Genomic DNA, 18,985 nt, shown 5'->3' on the forward strand with positions numbered 1-18,985 from the left:
TCACACTGTCCCCCAATAAGGGGCTGTTGTGAGCCAACGAGGGTGTAAAATCCAGAGAACATATTGAAAGACAAGATTACTGCTGAAGGGATAACAGGACTGCAGACCAATCTAGAGATTGGGAGTTTTAAACTCATGGGAAGGTAACATTGGGTGGGGAAGGCGAAAAAAACAAAAATTCCGCTTGAATTCTGACGATCCTCCTGCATTGCATGCCCAATACTACAGACGCAGTAACAAATTCTCTTGATCAAGACCATATTTCATATCTGCTATCCTGCCTTTTAAACAGGGAGGGGCCATATGGATGAAAAACCCTCTCTGTCATTTTTGATTGAGCGGTGTTGCATGACGTATACAGCCTGGCAGCATTTTGGTGGGTGATGTGATCAGTTGTAAGGTTGAAGTTAAAGCCACATGCAGGATGTCACAAGCTGTTTCTTAGGACAGACTGTCAAAATTCAAACACAGGATTTTCCTCCCTGTTTGAAAATGTATTAGCTCCCTCTATGTTGCAGAAGTGCTGCCAACTGTTACTCTTCACATTTGTTTACCTCCCTCTCAATCTCTGTGCACACGTGTACTGTATTTTAATACCGCAGAATTCCCAGTTAGGGAGCTCTCACTGACATTGTTTCAGTTTCTCTAATTAGATACATAACACTGCATTTATTACATAAATAGCAACCATTTATTACATATGTGCTAAACCTTTGATTTACATGCAAAATGTTGGCTCTGAGAAAGTTAGCAGATATGCACAGTTACTCACTCCTATGTCAACACCCATGTGGTCAGCTAAATGTAATTCAACTCAGGTTGCGTTTAGACTAAAATTTGAGCACAGCAGGCAGTTTAAAGCAGTGTGATGGAGTAGGCAGTAGGCAAGACTTCTGGGTCATCTGTCAAAATTTTAAAAATTTAGTCCAATTTTTGCACTAAATAAAAAAAAAAAAGCACACACAAAAAAAAATACAGTGTTTCTCTCACACTGCGTTAGTCTTATCTCATTTAGACAGCAGGTGTGAGAAGGCTATACAGCTGAGAGCTGCAGCACTCTGTGCATTAGGCTGATTTATCTGGCTGCACCAACAATGTACAGCTTGCCTGCATGAACCAAACTGAGGACGAGGACAGGGCAAAGCATTGATGGTGTTTATTTATAGCCGTTCTGTCATGAGAAAACCCCCAACTCACCCCACTACCCCCCACCGACAGAGGCTCAGGCTCCCACCCTCAGGGAAACCCCTAGCAACAAGGAACTCCAGCAAGTCGCCCGCCATTTATTTTTGGCGGCTGCAGACAGACCTGCAATGGTTTCAAACTCGCTGCTGCGTTTCTCTGAGAGCATGAAGCGTTGAGGGGGGTTTCATGGTTATGTGTGTGTGTGTGTGTGGGGTGAACAGAGTGGCGGAACAGAGTGGGCGCGTGCATATACTTTAGCAGAGTGTACTGCAAAAGGATGTGTGAGGAGGTGTGTGTCCGTGTGGTTTGTCTAATTACACACTGCACACTGTTACAAGTAGGCCATTAAATTCTGCCTGATCTAAGCTCGCTTAAGCCAGCAGTGGTGAGACACTGCATTGAAAAGAGGCTACAGGCCTTTCAGAAATTCATCCTCCAGCACAGAAAATAGAGACAAAAATCATGTCAGGCTGAAATGCAACACACAAATATCTCAGTAATGTCTGCAAAGTAGGCTAAATGATTAGCAGCAAGTCAAAGCCACATGCTAGATGGCACAATTATTCCCATAATTACTGACATCTACTGTTCACTTGACTCGAGCCCTTTAGGTCAGCCAGAGTCCCTATTAATGTTGCTGTACTTTCTTCATGTGGCATTTCAACAAAAAACTCAGTTAACACAAGCCTTCAAATACAAGAGGTGCATTTTTGTTCGACTAGCCCTGCTTCTCATGTTGCAGGGCGAGTTTTGATCAATGTGGCCAGGGAGGGGCGAGTGGGATTGTGCATGGAACGTGACCCGATTTCACAATCCATCTTATCAGTGCGACACATGGAGAAAAATTCATGTTGATGTTCCACACAAACAGAGTTAGAAAGTGTCTGATGGCAGGTGCGAGTGAGCGGGCATCAGTCTCACGGTGGGGCAGTAAAGGTGCAGCAGGATGAATTTCTCTGACCAGAGGGCCAGAGCTAATTTCTTAGCAGCCAGTCAAGTGCCTGCCTGTCCAAGCACTTGATGAGCTGAACAGCTGCTCTGTCAGTGCAGGGTGAGACAGAGAGAAGACAGCGAGTGAAGGACCGAGAGAGGAAAAAATAAAATAACAAATAAAAAGGAAAAATAGAAGGATCCTGAACTAAGAAATAAGTTGGATAGCAAATTTTACAATAATAACAGAAGCAAATATATTCTAACATAATAATAATAATAATAATAATAAAAAAAAACAATGCCTAATATATAGGAGGAAATCATCATTCTCTTTCCTAAATTCCCACATGTCTGCATATTATGTGTATCTGTACACATATAAAACAGTTTTGTCATTACTAATTACTTTGAACTGACAGTTGGTCACACAGATTTTGGTGATCTAGGAAGCACTTATATACACGTCCCACCTAAAATGTTTTTGGCTGAAACAAGCAGTAGCTAGCTAGCTGTACTCAATCATTGCTATATCACTGATGTATGCATATGGTCAGATCTAGAACAGGCCTTAAATGTGGGAGGTCACCCAAGTTTAATTTTGGCTCATGTCTGTGTAACCATGACACAAATGGAGCCATCGGAGCAATAGGAGAAACACATCCGGGTATTGCATTCTCAATTTGGCATTTCTTGTCAGTGTTTGTATTTGATGCCTAAGTAACGCATTTAAAAACAAACAGCAAATAGGATTGATAACATTTAAAGAGAAGGTGAAAGACAATTAGACAGTGGTGACCAGGAAAAATGTAGCTAAAGAGAGACAAAGACAAGGACAGGGAAGCTGTTAATATCCTGGACTGAATACAGAGTTCCTTTATGGGTTCATTACAGGGTCATGCATCAGCCAAAATTCATCTCCCTCATTATGGTGGTATAATCCTGGGGAAGGAATGGCTGGAAGGCCTGGCAGGCCAAGGTCCCGTTCCCCACAATGTTACAGTAGGACAGTCTAAGTATGGAAAAGCCACAGTCCACACGCACTGTGGCATTAAAAATATAAAAAATATTCAAAATGTCATTTTGAATATTTTTATGCGTATGTTTGTCATGGTAAGCATGCTATGCAAATATAATTATAATAAAATAGCAAATTAACTTTAAAACAAATTAACTCATAATTTGCAACTTAAACATAAAGCAAGCAAATCGTCTGTTTTTGCAAAGTCATCCCCAGCTGCAATACTTGCAAATTAATAAAATCCCTGTGCATGTTCCTTGAATATGAAAAAACCTGCAGAAAAACTACTACTACTAAAATTCCTGCCCTTCCTATATCTCTCCATCCCATCTCTGCTTCACCTGGTTTGATCAAGATTATAACATACAATAATAGTTGTGGAGAAGAAGTTTATTTTAATCCAATTCTGCCTCATACAAGACTTTTTTTACACTGTGACACCAAAACTCACAACAGCCTCGGTAATCCTGATGCAAAAATGATTGTTCTTGTCTGAAGGTCAATCTAAACAGCAGTACCCCTAAACTACGAGGGACCTGTCACAGTCTCAGCACTCGTTAAACACATCCAGCAGCGCACCCTTTTAGCAGGTGTAAAAATGTGCAGTTTGCACCAAAGAGAGCTGGTGAGAAATCTGCATCTCTGAGGACTTTTCAACAACACAAAGCAGTATGAGCTTGTGTGGATGTGCATCATCAGGTAGGGAAGGTGAAGGAGGCCAGCAAAGAAGAAATGTGAGTCATATCTTCAGCTCTCCTCCTCCTCTTGAGCTCATAAACCTGAATATGTCTGTCTACCAGGCAGACATCTTGTAGATGTAAAAAGAGCATAAGAGACTGATTTCAAGACAATGTCTTCACCATTTCAGCACTTATGCATGATAAATCATAAAAAGCAGCTAAGATATGATGTAGTTAAAATAATACTGTAAGAGATTTTTAATTATAAAGATTTTTAACCCAAAGGAACCCAGAGGAAGTCAGATCAGCAGAAACACCAGACATTCAATGAATTTTATCAGAGGACATTCAAATTCTGTAAACTGGATGTTAAACCCAATTTGTAGTACTGATTTTTACCCTTTACACCAAATGAACACTGTCTCCTTACTGGAGAGTCATCAAAATATTGGTTATTTACTAGTCATGTCAAAAAGCCCAGAAAACGTATCAAAATAAGTATTTTCTTTTTACGTTTTTTTAGTAAACTAAGTTTTGTACAATTAGATCAAGCAAAGATTTAAGCTACTTACAGTGTGAGCACATCTCCAGGGGGTAACTGGCTTCATTTCCCTAAAGAAAGAAGAAAGGCAGAACGTTCAGTTTAGGTTGTAATAAAATATCACAAAAGCACAAATATTTTAAATTATGTGCAATAACAGTAACAAGTTCACTCATATCAGTTAAATGTATTTAAAGACCCCAGACTGCAGCAGTTTCTGAGATGGCCAATAGGATCCAGTCAATCTGCACAGTCTAATTCTGAACTTCTTCTTTTTTTATTTATTAATAAGAGTATGAAAACTCTTCAGCATATGTGTACTAATTAAAAGTTAGCGCAGCACAGACATGTACAAATACTTTTCTACAAAACAGACTGCTTCCTTGTTGATCAAACAAACAATGTCACCTACGAGGAAAGACAACACACAATAAGGCCACGTGATTTTTGTTAGGTACAGGATTCATTTTCATACCACATTTTATCAGTGACAGTAATAGTGCGGCCAACAGGACATTATTATGCGTTTATATTTGATTTGTGTATTTAATCTAACACAAAGAATTCCAGGAATTCCAGAAAAAAGAAAAAGAAAAAAAGAGATGGAAGCGTAACCGATCTTGCCAGCTCATCTTGCCAAGATCCAGAATCAAGACTGAAAATGAATGGCTTTATTGTTAAATTCAAAGTAATGGATTGTAACCATAGACACTGTAAACGATGTCCTGTAGCCTCTATATTTGAAAAGTGAAGTCAACTCAAAATTTGCTTAAGCTTACAGTCTTTTTTTGAAGAGCAGCAGGAGGCCACGGCACTGGCAAAATCCCTTCTCGTTGTACATTAGTCCATAAACATAACATTCCTCAGCTGTTTAAAACATGAAGTTAATTTAGTAAATTATAGTCAGTGCTATTAGACCCAGAATCAACAACAACAACAACAATCTTTATTTATAGAGCACATTTAAAAGCCTTGGGCATACCAAAGTGCTTTACATAAAACAATAAAAGGTTCAAACATTGATAACGGATAAAAAAATAAAAAATAACGAGTTATGTTCATAGATAAAAGCTACCAATAAGAATGACTACAGCACATGGGTAATAGCAAGATAAAAGCTGTACCACCATAATAAAAGACACCAATAGAAAGATAGGAGGGAATTAATACAAGAGGTCAATAGGTCACAGCAACCAAACAAACAAACAAACAAACCAGCAATTAAAAGGTGGAGAAGGCAAGTTTAAAAAGATATGTTTTAAGCTGTGATTTAAAAGAATGAATAGAATCAGATGCCCGGATGCCAATCGGGAGATTGTTCCACAGCACAGGTGCAACAAGAGCAAACGATCGATCACCTCTAGTCTTAAGTCGAGATCTGGGCTGAGCCAGCAGTAACTGTGACGATGACCTTAAAGCCCTAGCAGGAGCATAAGGGTTTAAAAGGTCCTTAAGGTAGCTGGGTGCAGTGTTGTTAGTAATTTTAAAAGTAAACAACAAAATTTTAAATTGAATACGATATTTGACAGGCAACCAGTGCAGATCGGCAAGGACAGGAGTAATGTGGGCAAACTTGCTGGTTTTGGTTAGAATGCGAGCTGCAGCATTCTGAACTGTCTGTAATCTCTGTAAAAGGGAAGAGTGGAGACCACAATAAAGTGAATTACAATAGTCTAGCCTCGACGTTACAAAGGCGTGGATGAGCTTTTCGAGATCTTTATGCGGGATATAGCGCCTAGCCTTAGAGATAAGACGAAGCTGGTAAAAACTAGATCTGACAACAGCAGACACTTGTTTGTCAAGTGAAAAGTAGCTGTCAAATAAGACACCCAGATTCCTGACAGTATCAGAGAGAGAACAACTAAGAAAACCAAAGGCATCCCGGAGTTTGGCACGAAGGGCATTACTACCAAAAATCATAATCTCGGTTTTCTTCTCATTAAGGATAAGAGAATTCGACAACAACCACTTCTTGGCCTCAGACATGCATTCTCGGAGGCTATTCAGAGACAGAGCAAGATCGTCGTTTAGCTCAAAATAGAGCTGGATATCATCTGCATAATAGTGATAAGCAATATGGTATTTCTCAAAGATGGCACTTAAAGGAAGCAAGTATAATGAGAAAAGGGTAGGGCCCAGCACAGATCCCTGGGGGACACCACAGCAAACAGGTACAGCCGAGGAAGAGGATGTAGCCAGATGTACCGTAGAGAGCCGATTGGAGAGATAGGATTTAAACCAATCCAGGGCAGCGCCCTTGATGCCTACAGTGTGCTCAAGTCTCGCTAATAAGATATTATGGTCAACCATGTCAAATGCCGATGATAGATCCAAAAGCACTAAGACTGAGGGGCGTCCATTGTCACACAGAAGTGTTATGGGGGTTCATATGAAGGGGGTGAAATAGTTTAGAGCCTAAAGTCAGAGTTTTCAGTGTTTTCAGTGTCACAAAGAAGAGCTCCGCTTCACCTGGTCATTAGCAGCACAATTATTTTAGTGAGACAGATCCTCAGCAGAGGGAACAGGCTTTATATATTTGAACTTCTTCAAATGTGGTTCAAATATATAAAACCAAATGAAGGGGTGCAATAAAGCTACCTAAGATCACATCGCTATATACAAATGTCTTCAATGCAAACTTTGTGTGTCACTGTACCAAAGGAACTTATGGATGATACAGAAAATGAATAAATATCTTCTACATGTTTTGCATTACAGCTGAAAAGAAAAAAAAATGAACATTTATTACCAGAGAATAATGAAAATAGATTTGGCCAAGAAAGCCTGCGTTAACAAGTTGAGACACACTCTCGTGATACCCGTGATCTTTAACTGTTGTTTAAGATTTTGCTTACCAGATAATGCAAAGAAAGGCATTTCAAACAGTACACCAAAGGCCATGTAAAGTTTTTTGTACACAAATTGCAATCTTTACTATTCTACATTATAGCAAAAACACGACTTAGCACTGAATTTGTAATGTTTAACTGAAGCCCCAAAAAATTATTAAAAAACAAAAAACAAAAACAAAGTCATGAATCACGCACTGCATTAAATATTCAAAAGAACAATGCCATCCAGAAAATCCCGCAGTCCCTGGCTCTTCTGCATGGCAGTGTGTGGCATTGGCTGCAGCCACATGCGCATCCCATCTTATCCAACAGTGAAGTGTCGACTCAGCCCAAATATGATTTCTGGCAGAGAGAACAAATGAGGAGTCTCTGAAGCAGAGAGGTAAGGTTAATCAGTTGGGAACATGCAGCTGACAGCTACACGGCCCACGTTGCCACAAATGTCCTACAGTTCCATCAAAGAAGGCCAAACTCGACCTACAACGCTATGTGATCTTTCTTTTCTGATGGTACCACTCAGTCAGAATCTTTCAAATTCCATGAATAGCAGTAAAAAAATAAATAAAAATAATTCAGTGAGTGGTGGTCCATGTCCTTTCCACTAAAGTCTGACAAAAAAAGAGCAGTAGGGACACTTTCCAGGCAGACCCCACCTCGCCTGTAAAGTGGATGAGAGCAGGTGGCACCAACAGGGGGTGGAGACAAAGAGCTGCAGTAAAGTCGGACTGTTTCCATCAGCTTTTTGTTTCTACAGGAAGTCAAAGAAACACTTCTTTCCTGTGAGATCTGATCCCAACTTAATAAGATTGCCAACAATATAAATGCAAATGCAGTCTCAAACAGTTGAAATTATGAATTTTTATTATGGGTAGTCTATTCAAATGCAAACTAGATCACTACATAAAAAAAATCTAATAATATCTGAAACAATTCAATATTCAATGCCATTTCTGATAGCCAGGACAAAAGTACTGCCACAGCACAGAGGGCGGAAATTTCTAAGTGTTAAAAGATGAACAGAACTAGGCTATATTATGACTTAACAATAAAAAGACAACACTGTGAGTGTGGGGAGGCTGGCCTGTATGGGCACTAAGGTGGTAGTATTAACCCACAACTAGTGTATCAACGCTGTATAAGGTGACCATTAGAACCATTTCATATTCAACATATTAGATTAAAATAAATTTGATTAAAAAAGATTAAAATAAAATACAGTAGATTCTTTTTAATTCCTATTTCAGAAAATTGTAATGTCTGAATTTGATCTTAGGTACAGAAAAAAAAGCAGTTGTATGAATGTATGTGTGATTGGGTGAATTTTTCTTTTTAAAAAAAGTCCATTTACTATCTTACCATCAGGCAGGAACTGGGCAACATCTATCGTGCCTCGGGACCTTGCAGTCAGTAGAGAACTGTGGCACCTGGCTCTAAAAACTGCAGTTGCCTTGATCTTGTGATGTTATCATCGCCTGTTTCAATGACGCAAGGATGTTTTCCAATAATCTCAGACAGAAATCTAACTACGGCGCACTGTGTGGTAACTGTCAGTGATTCAGCACAAGACACTGACACTGGTAAATGTAATGTAAATGAACTGCCGAAAAGAATCCTACCGTTTTTGATCTTGAGGATACATAAGCATTATTTTTACATCTGACAGCAAAACAGAGCTTTAACTATGCTGAAGCATGAATGTATATTAGATCTCACAATTGGTTGCCAGGACAAATATTAAAGTAGTACTCATATTATTAGCACTACTCATAATTTACTCACATTATTCATATTGATTAGAGAGGAAAAAAACAACAACACACAAACTAGAGCCAGTTATGTCATACACCAGGTTGTTGTTGTGCTGCTGTGTAACAGCAGACTTACCTCACAGAAGTTGAGGTATTTTAAGAGCAGTGAGGAGAAAGAGGTGACACAGGATTAGCCAGGAGAACGCCTTAGCATTTGACACCCTATCAGAGTGGAGTCAGTTATGATTAGAGGTTGACATGGTTTTTCTCTCTGGAACAAGTTGGCAATGGCTAGGGGCTGCCAGTTTAAGGGATTGAATTCCAATGCGTAGCGCATGACTCCACCATTACTGAGGTTGGGTGTCCCATTGCCTGTGTGGCTCTGTAATAGTGACAATGTGATACTTTATTGATCCTGTAGGGAAAAGTCCTTTTGTTTGCTCCCCTATATAGCGCTCACTCAGCTACAGAATAGCATAGCTTTACAGAAATGTGATGACTTGCTTAAAAATTTCAACAGCATTTGAAACTGAAGGCCTTGAGCAAATGTCTTCGAGTTCAAGGACAGGTTCTCAGTGCTTCCTCTACCTGCCATGAGACTTAACAAACAGCTATGACAAAACTAAAGATGATCCAGGTTAAACAGAACAGGTCACTTTTTTGTTCATGGCTTTTAAATCTTGTAAATCTTTTAGAGCCAAATGGACCAAAACGGATTAACAGATAACATTTTTATGTCATTTTTGACATTTAGGAAGCCTCTCTAAAACAAAACAAATAATGAAAAAAGCAGACTTTGTAATAACTACCTCAACAAAATGGTGTGCAAATGTTTGAGGAGCATACTTCTAACTACATCCCTAACAGCCACTCTCAGTTCAGTGTTAGCTATAGGGTCTCTGGAGGTAAATAGACTTACTGCAAAGAAGATTTGGTTTTGAGGATTACAGGTTTACTTACTAAGGCCTACCTCCTGGGGTCAGGAGTAACTCTTGTCATGTCTTCTGTAATAAACCACTTTGGCAGCTCTTGTTCAGCCATAAATACTCATGATGGATACCAGATGGATGAATATAAAAAAAAAAAAATCAGAAAAGGGGAGGGTGATACGTGAAATGAAAAAGCATCTTACATACACAGACCAGAACACAGGCACAAGAGAAAGACTAGTGTTGGCTCATTTATAATGCATGATTCATTCAGAATCAATTAGGCCTCAGCGCACAAAACACATTCTGTATAATGAAGAGCTTGGCATCACGGCCGGTTGAGTCGCAAAGAAATGACCGGCACAAGAATCTGGCCAATTACAGACCCACAGGGCCCAGTAATAACATCAGTGAGTGACGAATTCAATACATGGGCCTAAAGACTTGGAGGACTTTTTTCAGGCTTTGGCAAGATGTGAGAATATATTCTCATAACAAATTGAAACAATAAGAAGGTGCATAGTGAGCGAGAAACTGCATTTCTAATTTACTCTAAAAGGCAGAAAACTTAGTCATATGAAGTCATAAACAGGTGAACAGTACAGCAGAGGTTCCAATGTTTTATTTACTATTGGCCGCCCTCCCTCTATAGATATAAGATCTAAAAATATTTTTTTTTTCATTGCTAAATAAAGGATGAATTTTTTGTGTGTGTGCACAGAGCAGAGGAGAAACAGGTGAAGATAATGTTAATGGAGCTGATGACAATTTGTAACTTAAAGTGCAATAAAAGCCAGCCAAGAAATTTAAAAGCAAAAAATGGACCGATGCTGCCCCCCAAAAATCTATGAAATTGAGCCTTGAAAACAGAAGGTGAGGGTGGGCCACAATAAGACAGTCACAAAACTAAAACTGTATGCAGATTTCCACATAGAACCATCTGCAATAAGCCTTTGTGAGGGTTGGGATTTCAAACCTTCTGTCAAAAGGACAGCAGCAGCATGAGGCTGTGACACTAGTCATTCACTTCCCTGCTCAAATGATTGAAAAATAATACTTCTGACAAGAAATCAGTTCCTCGTTTTACATAAATAACAATAAAACAAAATGATATCATTGATACGAAAAACTTTCACATTTTTCTACTGTTATTAAATCAGAGTTGTAACACTCACGTACACACTTGCACTGAGGTGCCCTGAGTGCAGCGAGCCCAATGTAGAACATGCTGGAATGAAGCGATGACTTGCATAAATCCTAAAAATTAATCAACACTGCAGTGTGTGCTCTAGGCAAATTAGCATAGCGTAGAAAATGCAGGAACAAAGCAGAGGCACACATCACTCGCTGAATCCTAACGGTGGTGCATGAGATATTGTGCATAACACCACAAACGTTAGACTAAGAGACAAACTGGACCAATCGATACTTCTTGCCTAGGTTGTTTTTAATTTAGATGAAAACATTATCACTCTTAGTTATACATTCATAATGCATAACACTGAAACAGTACAAGCGAAAGACAGTCAATAGTATGCATTAATAATCAGTTATTGCTCGTTAAAGTAACTCCAAATGCAAGAAAAAAAAATCTGAAAATCCTACTGAATACACCAATGGCCACCAATGTGAGTCTGAAATCACAGCAGCTATTATCACATTTCAAGTCAACACAAAGGCTGCCCTGAAAATGAATGCTTTCAAGTATTAAAGATCCCTGATTTGGCTTTAATTCTCTGCTTTGAGTATTTATGTATTAGACCTTCGTGGCTAAGGATGAAATCTGGACTGACACTCTACCTAGTGCCCATTTATTTCCCTTTAATTATCGTTAGCTTGCAGGCTACATGTGTATGAGGCAATCCGTTTGCCCAGTACTTAAAGGAAACCCCTTTTTTTCTTTAAATTAACACACCTGCGGTTATGGTTAGGGTAAAGGTTAAGTTTAGCAACACCAATGAGTAAGAAGTTATGTCACCAAGACATAGCCACTAAAGCGTATGCAGACATGGGTGATTAACTATGTATTAATAGACCTCTCTGCATTGAATCATATCTGTTATTAACCTCTGTCTCTCTTCCACAGCATGTCTTTTATCCTGTCTTCCTTCTCTCACCCCAACCGGTCGGAGCAGATGGCCGCCCCTCCCTGAGCCTGGTTCTGCCGGAGGTTTCTTCCTGTTAAAAGGGAGTTTTTCCTTCCCACTGTCGCCAAAGTGCTTGCTCATAGGGGGTCATATGATTGTTGAGTTTTTCTCTGTATCTATGAAGCGCCTTGAGGCGACTTTTGTTGTGATTTGGCGCTATATAAATAAAATTGAATTGAATTAACTAACAAAGTTTCAGTGTAAGAAGTAGTATACCATGATTGCCGCCCTACAAGAAAAACAATAGAGGTCCAGTTCATGCAACGTTACAATGGTCCCCACCCGCGACTGTTCTCTAACACCTTCTCTTTGTTATGGAGCTTAAAGGTCTCAGTACGTTAGGAGTGGGGATGTTGGCTAGATAAAAATATGCAACTGATGTTGTCTTTAAGATCTATGGGAACTTGTGAGAAGCAAAATTACTGTTCACAAAACCAGAACGCTCAAAAGCAAAGAACTGCTATGTGCACTGTGTGGATGTGGACACAGGGAATCAATTAAAACAGCATTCCATGTAAAGGCATCTGTGTGTGTATGGTTTGGTGTGTCTGAATTACGTTTCCACACAATTTAAGTTACTGATCCATTAATCTTGAGGTGGAAAAAGTGTGTTGTGTGTGTGCAGAGCTGTCAGTTTATTTGTTGCGCATTTTCTTTCTGCTCTGCTTATTTGGTTAGTTCAGGGATCACAAGACTCCCCTCCTCCGCACAAATGTGTCTGTAAGTATGAAGCTTACCATATAGCCGAGCTTTGTGATAAACATTACCAAGTCTCACAGCAGAGAGCAGAGCTGAGCTGAGCTGTGCTTTCAGACTGCTTTTTAAATAGACTTCTAACCCTTATTTTTTTAGCCTAACTTTGTACAGCAGGCAAAATCCAGGCTAATAACCAACTGACTGAGAATGATCTCTTAAGAAGAAAAGAAAAACACCCAAAAAACAAAGAAACAAAAAAGAGGCTCAGTTACATAGACCAGAATTAAAATAAACCATTGCTAGTTTGAATCCATTTGTCTGTTTGAAGAGGCACTCAATTATTCTTCTGCTCATCTCCATCATCTCTCACCTTTGTAATCGTGTTTTGCAATATTGTCTTGGTTGCCGTGTTTGCATCTATCCTTGCTTTTATGAGAATGTGTGTGTGTGTTTCTCCATGGATGCGTGTGGCTGTCTGCAAATGTGGTGAGGATCTGTACAAGATTTAGGAGTCAAGTGCAAATATGAAAATAATTACCACAATCTCAGCAGCCTGAAGGAACTCCAGCAGGGCTAATCCTCTCAGCCATTTCTATCCTTGGTTTGGGCCTGTCTTCTGAGGGTTTTGAAAGCCTCATAATTCTATGTAAACTAACAATGCCTAAATCTTCTTATGAATTAACACAGTGGAGATAAAACTACACTGTATTTGCCAAATACTGAAAAACATCTTTCTTTCTTATTTATATTTATTTTTGTAAATCAAGGTGTCAAATAGATGACAAAGCATGGCATGATTAAGGCTAGCTCTGCAATTAGTGAAGAACATCACATCACGCAAAAGTATAATACCTACCAGATAACGGAAAAGTTGCTACCATATAATCGTGAGAGTTATCAGTTTTTTTCATTTGCTCATCACGCCCCATGTACAGACAAAATGCCACACTCTTGGGTTCAAAGCCATAGTGCATACAGTTGATGGGTGACAGGTGGCTACATATATTTTTCATTTACCGTCTGACCTGCCTGGAGTTTCACAGAAGAAAGCATGTAGTATTAAATGAGATGCAAGGTTATTTCTGGCTACACTGAAGTATGATTCATATATTCTTAGAATTGCTACTGAATGAATAATTTCAAAATATTAAAAACGTAGCATTTTAGTTTAAACTAACAAATACTACTTCTGTGAGGATTCATTCAGGAGGCAACTCTAGCCTCAACGGTAGCCTCAGCAGGAGTATCAATGCAAGTAAGTTACAAGACCTAAAAGCAAATGATGTTCCTTTTTTATATATTGCAGCAGTTTATTAAGGATTTCAATCATTTTTCTCCATCACATTCGTGAAGAGTAGGTATTGGGGTTAGGCAACCAAAATCATCATTTCAGCCAGCAACAGGAGATTACATTAATGCGCTAAACCTATGGACCACTGCAGGTAAATTGTTTCAGGGCAGATAAAATGCTGAAGACAGTAGCTATTAGTTAATGAAGCCCCATACTGTTGGTTCCATTATTACCACTGACAGTGTGCAAAATATGCTTTTAGAGGTTAATTAAATGTAGTACTTTTGATGCCTTGAATGCTGATGAGGTAAATGTGATTTAAAAATCATCCCCAAAGCCATCAATCAGCTATAGATTCTTGCCAAGAGTAAAGTTATCATACTGACCACCCTCTGTAAGTCAACAAAAAAAAAAATCTGACCTTTAAGCTCTATTGAACTGTTTCTAGTACCACAAATCCACTGAGCATCAAGTTCCTACCAATGGTTATAGAGGTAAGTTCTGAATGATAATAAACTTTTCTTTTCACTGTGCACATAGATTTCCAAACAAATAGGTGTTTATTGAAGAAACTGACTAGTTTAGCTTATGCTGGTGACTGCTGGCTCCAGTGCAAGCCATGGATTCTGCAGAGATGCAATGGCCAGTGAGGAGAATAAATCCAGATTGAGTGGGCTGGTTGGAAGTGCTGTGTGGATCACGTAGTGTTGATCATCACTTCTGTTGGTGGTTCACTGTGGCTTTTATCTCTTTTACATTAGCTACAGCTCAATCCTTATGTGGGTGGCGCTTGATTGCTAGGCAGCATATGGTCCCCTTAGCATCAGATCATTCCACTACATGCTTAAGCAACTGCGCGTCCCTGCCCCCAACCTCTCCTTGCGGCTGAGAAGAATACATCTGACAAGCCATAGGTTGCCACAGTGCCTGCAGGACGTGCATGTCCTGACAATCCACGGTCTGATAGTTGAGATTGCTGCAGGGCAAATCTAACAAGGTAAGCATACACAGGAAAAAATGTTTCCTCTGACAAAGTAAAGAACCCCCCAGTTACTGCTGCCCCCAAGTAATGAGATGCTGCTCTTAATAGCTGGTTTTTGTGTGTGATTTATGAATTCCTTTCTATTTACAGATGCAAATTTTCTGCGCTAATTTATGCAGAATTAAAGTCAGGGATGATGTAGGCCCCTTAGAGTTGTTTAGCAATTGTATGAGTAACACTCACTTCTAATAACCCAGTTTCCAAATATCCTCTTTGCAATAATGCAAACATGTTCCTAGGCCCGGGCTGGTGAAGTGTCAGATCAGGAAATTTCATTTATTTCTTTACAATAAAAAAAGAAACAGCAATAACTCTACCAACAGACTGGACAACAGTTCCTTTTATGTACTTGCAAGCAAGGGACTCAAACCACCGCAATCACACCTCTTGTGTTTTCAATGAGAAGAAGAACGAGCAGCAAAACCAGTGAATGAGATGTCTACATACGCACAATGTTGTTTTTGTGGTTTGTTACCTAGACCGCAGCACTACAAATAAAAAACACAAAATAAAAAATTTTGCTGAATAAACATTTTACAAATATCCATGGGCATGATATACACCAGGTGTTTACAATCTTCTTTTTTTTTTTTTTTTAAACACTGTTGCGGTCATACAGTCAGGATTATTATAAATGCATGCTTAATTAAACTAAACATGTGCAACACGGTCATATTCAAACCAAAGCTTCTGCATGCAAATGCAATCTATAAACAGCGACTGCTGTTTACAATGATGTGTATAAATGCAGAGTCTCAACATGACAACATGAAAATTGCAGACAAAATGAGAGCAGGAATGACTTCATTGGCTTATACACCGCTCTGAATTCACAGTCATACCAAATCTCTGCTTTTTTCCCTCTTTTTTAAATTACATTAGACACTGGCATCAACATGGTCACAAAGTTTTACTTGGTCACAATAATCCCACCTCTAGTGTTTGACACGAGTAGTTCTCAGTTGTAAAGCTGCAAAAGTGTTGATACCGCCTTGACAAAGTTCTAATGGCGAGATCCTGCTGTCATTATGTGACAAATTGCTTCGAGATTAAGCACTGGCTCCGGACCAACCCTCATACCGCCTTAGTGAAAAGAGATTGTAGAATTGGTGATTTTACATCAGCTAGAATATACAGAAGTGAGGTTTTGCTTCTCTAATCTTGATTATCAGGAAGAATATGCACCTGGTGAGTACATACTACGTCAAGTAGCAATGCAGTGGCAAATGGGAATGTATTTACACAATAGCCTTCCCAAGATTGAATTTTCTAAGTCAATATGCATAACACAGATTAAAGAAGGGGGGAAAAAAAGGTCTAATAATAGCCAAGTCATGACAAACTATCTGACTTTGGTTAACATTTTATAGAAGAAAAAGATAAAGAAAATGTTAACACTGTTTCTAATAACCGTTTACTTTTTAGATGTCATAAGTGTTAGCATGAACTAACATGTTAGCATGTTGTTAGTATAACCCAATTAAGAATTAATATTTTAATTTTTCCTTTTCCAGGCAACAAGAAAACAGGAATTTCTCCCTCCCTAGACAGATTATAAATAAGACCAATAGCTAGTGTTGATGTGGTTGATACTGCTTATTTTATATCATGGGTGAACTGTCAATAAATACGGTCTGCAGTCATTCTGTAGTGTACATGAGGCTTTTGGGACAACATTTGGGTTAGAGGTTATATATGGGGCTTAGCCTTGAATATGCAAAGGTCAGCCTATTTAATGACCAATCACTGCTCTTTATTCCTGGTACTTACCTCAACCTGAAGACGACGAAGCATTTTCAGTTATTGTCCCCAATCTGGATTTTTCAAAGCCATCGAAGGACCCACCTTCATCCCCCTTAGCCTCCTCTTTCCCTATATCAGCCTATGCTTACACAATTTATTTACTTATGTACTACTACTACTACTAATTAACTACTTCTCTTATTAAAATAGGAATTAATTTAATCATTCTTAAGTTTATAATTGCTCTGTAAAGCAGAGGTGTCATACTCACTTTTTTTCATGGGCCCAATCTGATCTCAAGTGGGCCAGACCAGTAAAACTATTGCATAATAGCCTGTATGAAAAACACCCCTTTAAATGTCTCCTCTCTTTTATAAGTGCAAAGAACTACAAGCAGCTTCTTCAAATGTTCATTTTTTCACATTCGATGAACCATCAATTGTAAAATGAAGGTGTAATTAAGATAAATACGTAAAAACAAATGAATTTCAACACATCCATTTTACTATATTTGGCAGGCCCAACCGTCATTACATGTACATTACAATTCACAGATCACAGTGGATCTAAAATAGGCACAAAACTCTTACATGTCCAGTTTTTGTAAATAGACAAAAAAAATAGCATTTTATGCATTTACAATTGTAAAAATTTGGCTATATCTAAAAATACTTCCACTATTTTGCATACATGATTTCTCCTGTGTAGTAATGCTGGCATCACGTCGCCAGACCAAGAACTGCAGTGCATTTTATTGAAATAAAGAGAGTAATTAATGTCTTTGCAAAGCTATCCGGTGGGTGGAATTGGACCCTCTAGTTGGCTGCTTTTGGTCCTCGGGCCACATGTTTAACAACCCTACTGTAAAAAGCATTTGGGTTACAGTTTTTAGAAGCAAGTCATATATATATATATATATATATATATATATATATATATATATATATATATATATATATATATATATATATATCCCTCGATGTATCCTCGATGTATAGGCACACACGTACACCAAACAATCGTATGAAGTGTGTGTTGCAGGAACAAGCCTGTGGCCTACTATGGAAGCCTCCTCTACAACCACAGGTAGAAATGATACAAATGTAGCCTCGGCCGATTATTGCACTTATCACAGTTTAGTGGCTCAGACGAAACAATGTTGCAACCATCAACACAGCGCCATGCTATCTAGAAAACACACCGAGATGGATGTTATATATTTGAATGCAGTGCGATATAGTAGGAGCAAAGACCTAACATAAGCAGCCGTTACATTTTCCTGTCTGCTGTGTGAAATGTGCCACAAATAGTCGCCAGCCTAGGCTTAATAAGCGTGTATTTTTGTTTCGAAAACTCATTTGCACAGGCCTAGTTGCTAATAAGAGTGTAGGCTATGTCGAGAAGGGATAAGAAATATCTGGGCCACAAGCTGCAGGCTACTGTCAGCCCTGGGGTATTGCACAGAGAGCGCGACAGGGAGCCAAAAGTGGGTGAGAAAAGCGTTTCCTTCTCGCCACAGCTCTACGTTTTTTCGACCGTTCACTCAAAGCGGAACGCTCGCTACGAGCGAGAACCTGTCAAAACTGAGCTATATTCGACACATTAAAGCACAGGCCTGTCCACTGGTGTGTTCACCAGTCGGCGGAGGTTGAAAATAAGAGTCGTTGCTGCTTACCATCTTGCAGGTCGGATGATGAAATCCAAGCGATGTGAACGGAAAAGGAGGTTACAACAGCAGAAGTCAGCAGGCCGCCGAGCTGTGGCGAGAAATACAAGAAAAATACGCTGTAGGTGCTCTCGGCTCTCGTCCTGGCTTTACACCCAGGTTCAGGATCTCTTAACCGTTTCTCTCTCCTTCACCGAGGCTTTCACTGCAGTGGCTGAAGGGAGGGAGACCCGCTGGGAGGGGACAGTAAGCGGAGGCGGAGGTTCGGTTTGACAAGCAGGCGGTGGCGGAGGGGAGGAGAGAAGAGTCGAAGGGGGGGAGGTGCAGCAGTACTGTACATCCGGGAACTGCTGGGTCTATCGATTTATTTATTTATTTGTATTCCTGCTTCGAGTACAAGTTTGTGCACGTGCTCCCCCAACTGGCTTCATGACTGTACTACAAGAAGTGGCCAATCTAGCCTTCGTCTCCTGAACCTCAGTATATCCAAGTTTTACATGGAGTTCATTTTTGC

The 18,985-nt window shown here is 39.3% G+C and overlaps 1 protein-coding gene across 1 annotated transcript in view; it reads right to left on the minus strand.

Annotated features, from left to right (window-relative positions):
* ppp3r1a (protein phosphatase 3, regulatory subunit B, alpha a) overlaps nucleotides 1-18,747 on the minus strand; it is a 30,861-nt gene extending 12,114 nt beyond the window's left edge. Inside the window, exons 1-2 of the mRNA XM_085296267.1 lie at nucleotides 18,481-18,747; nucleotides 4,389-4,428 (exon numbers count right to left, since the gene is read on the minus strand). Coding sequence (XP_085152393.1) covers nucleotides 4,389-4,428; nucleotides 18,481-18,483 — 43 coding nt within the window. The 5' untranslated portion in view covers nucleotides 18,484-18,747. The remainder of the gene's footprint in view (nucleotides 1-4,388; nucleotides 4,429-18,480) is intronic.
* Between the last annotated feature and the right edge of the window lie 238 nt (nucleotides 18,748-18,985).

Source organism: Mchenga conophoros, linkage group LG13 (assembly GCF_057382185.1).
Source record: "Mchenga conophoros isolate Kocher_MC1m ecotype Shallow Benthic linkage group LG13, M_conophoros_male_GT1.1, whole genome shotgun sequence".
Classification (NCBI taxonomy): domain Eukaryota; kingdom Metazoa; phylum Chordata; class Actinopteri; order Cichliformes; family Cichlidae; genus Mchenga; species Mchenga conophoros.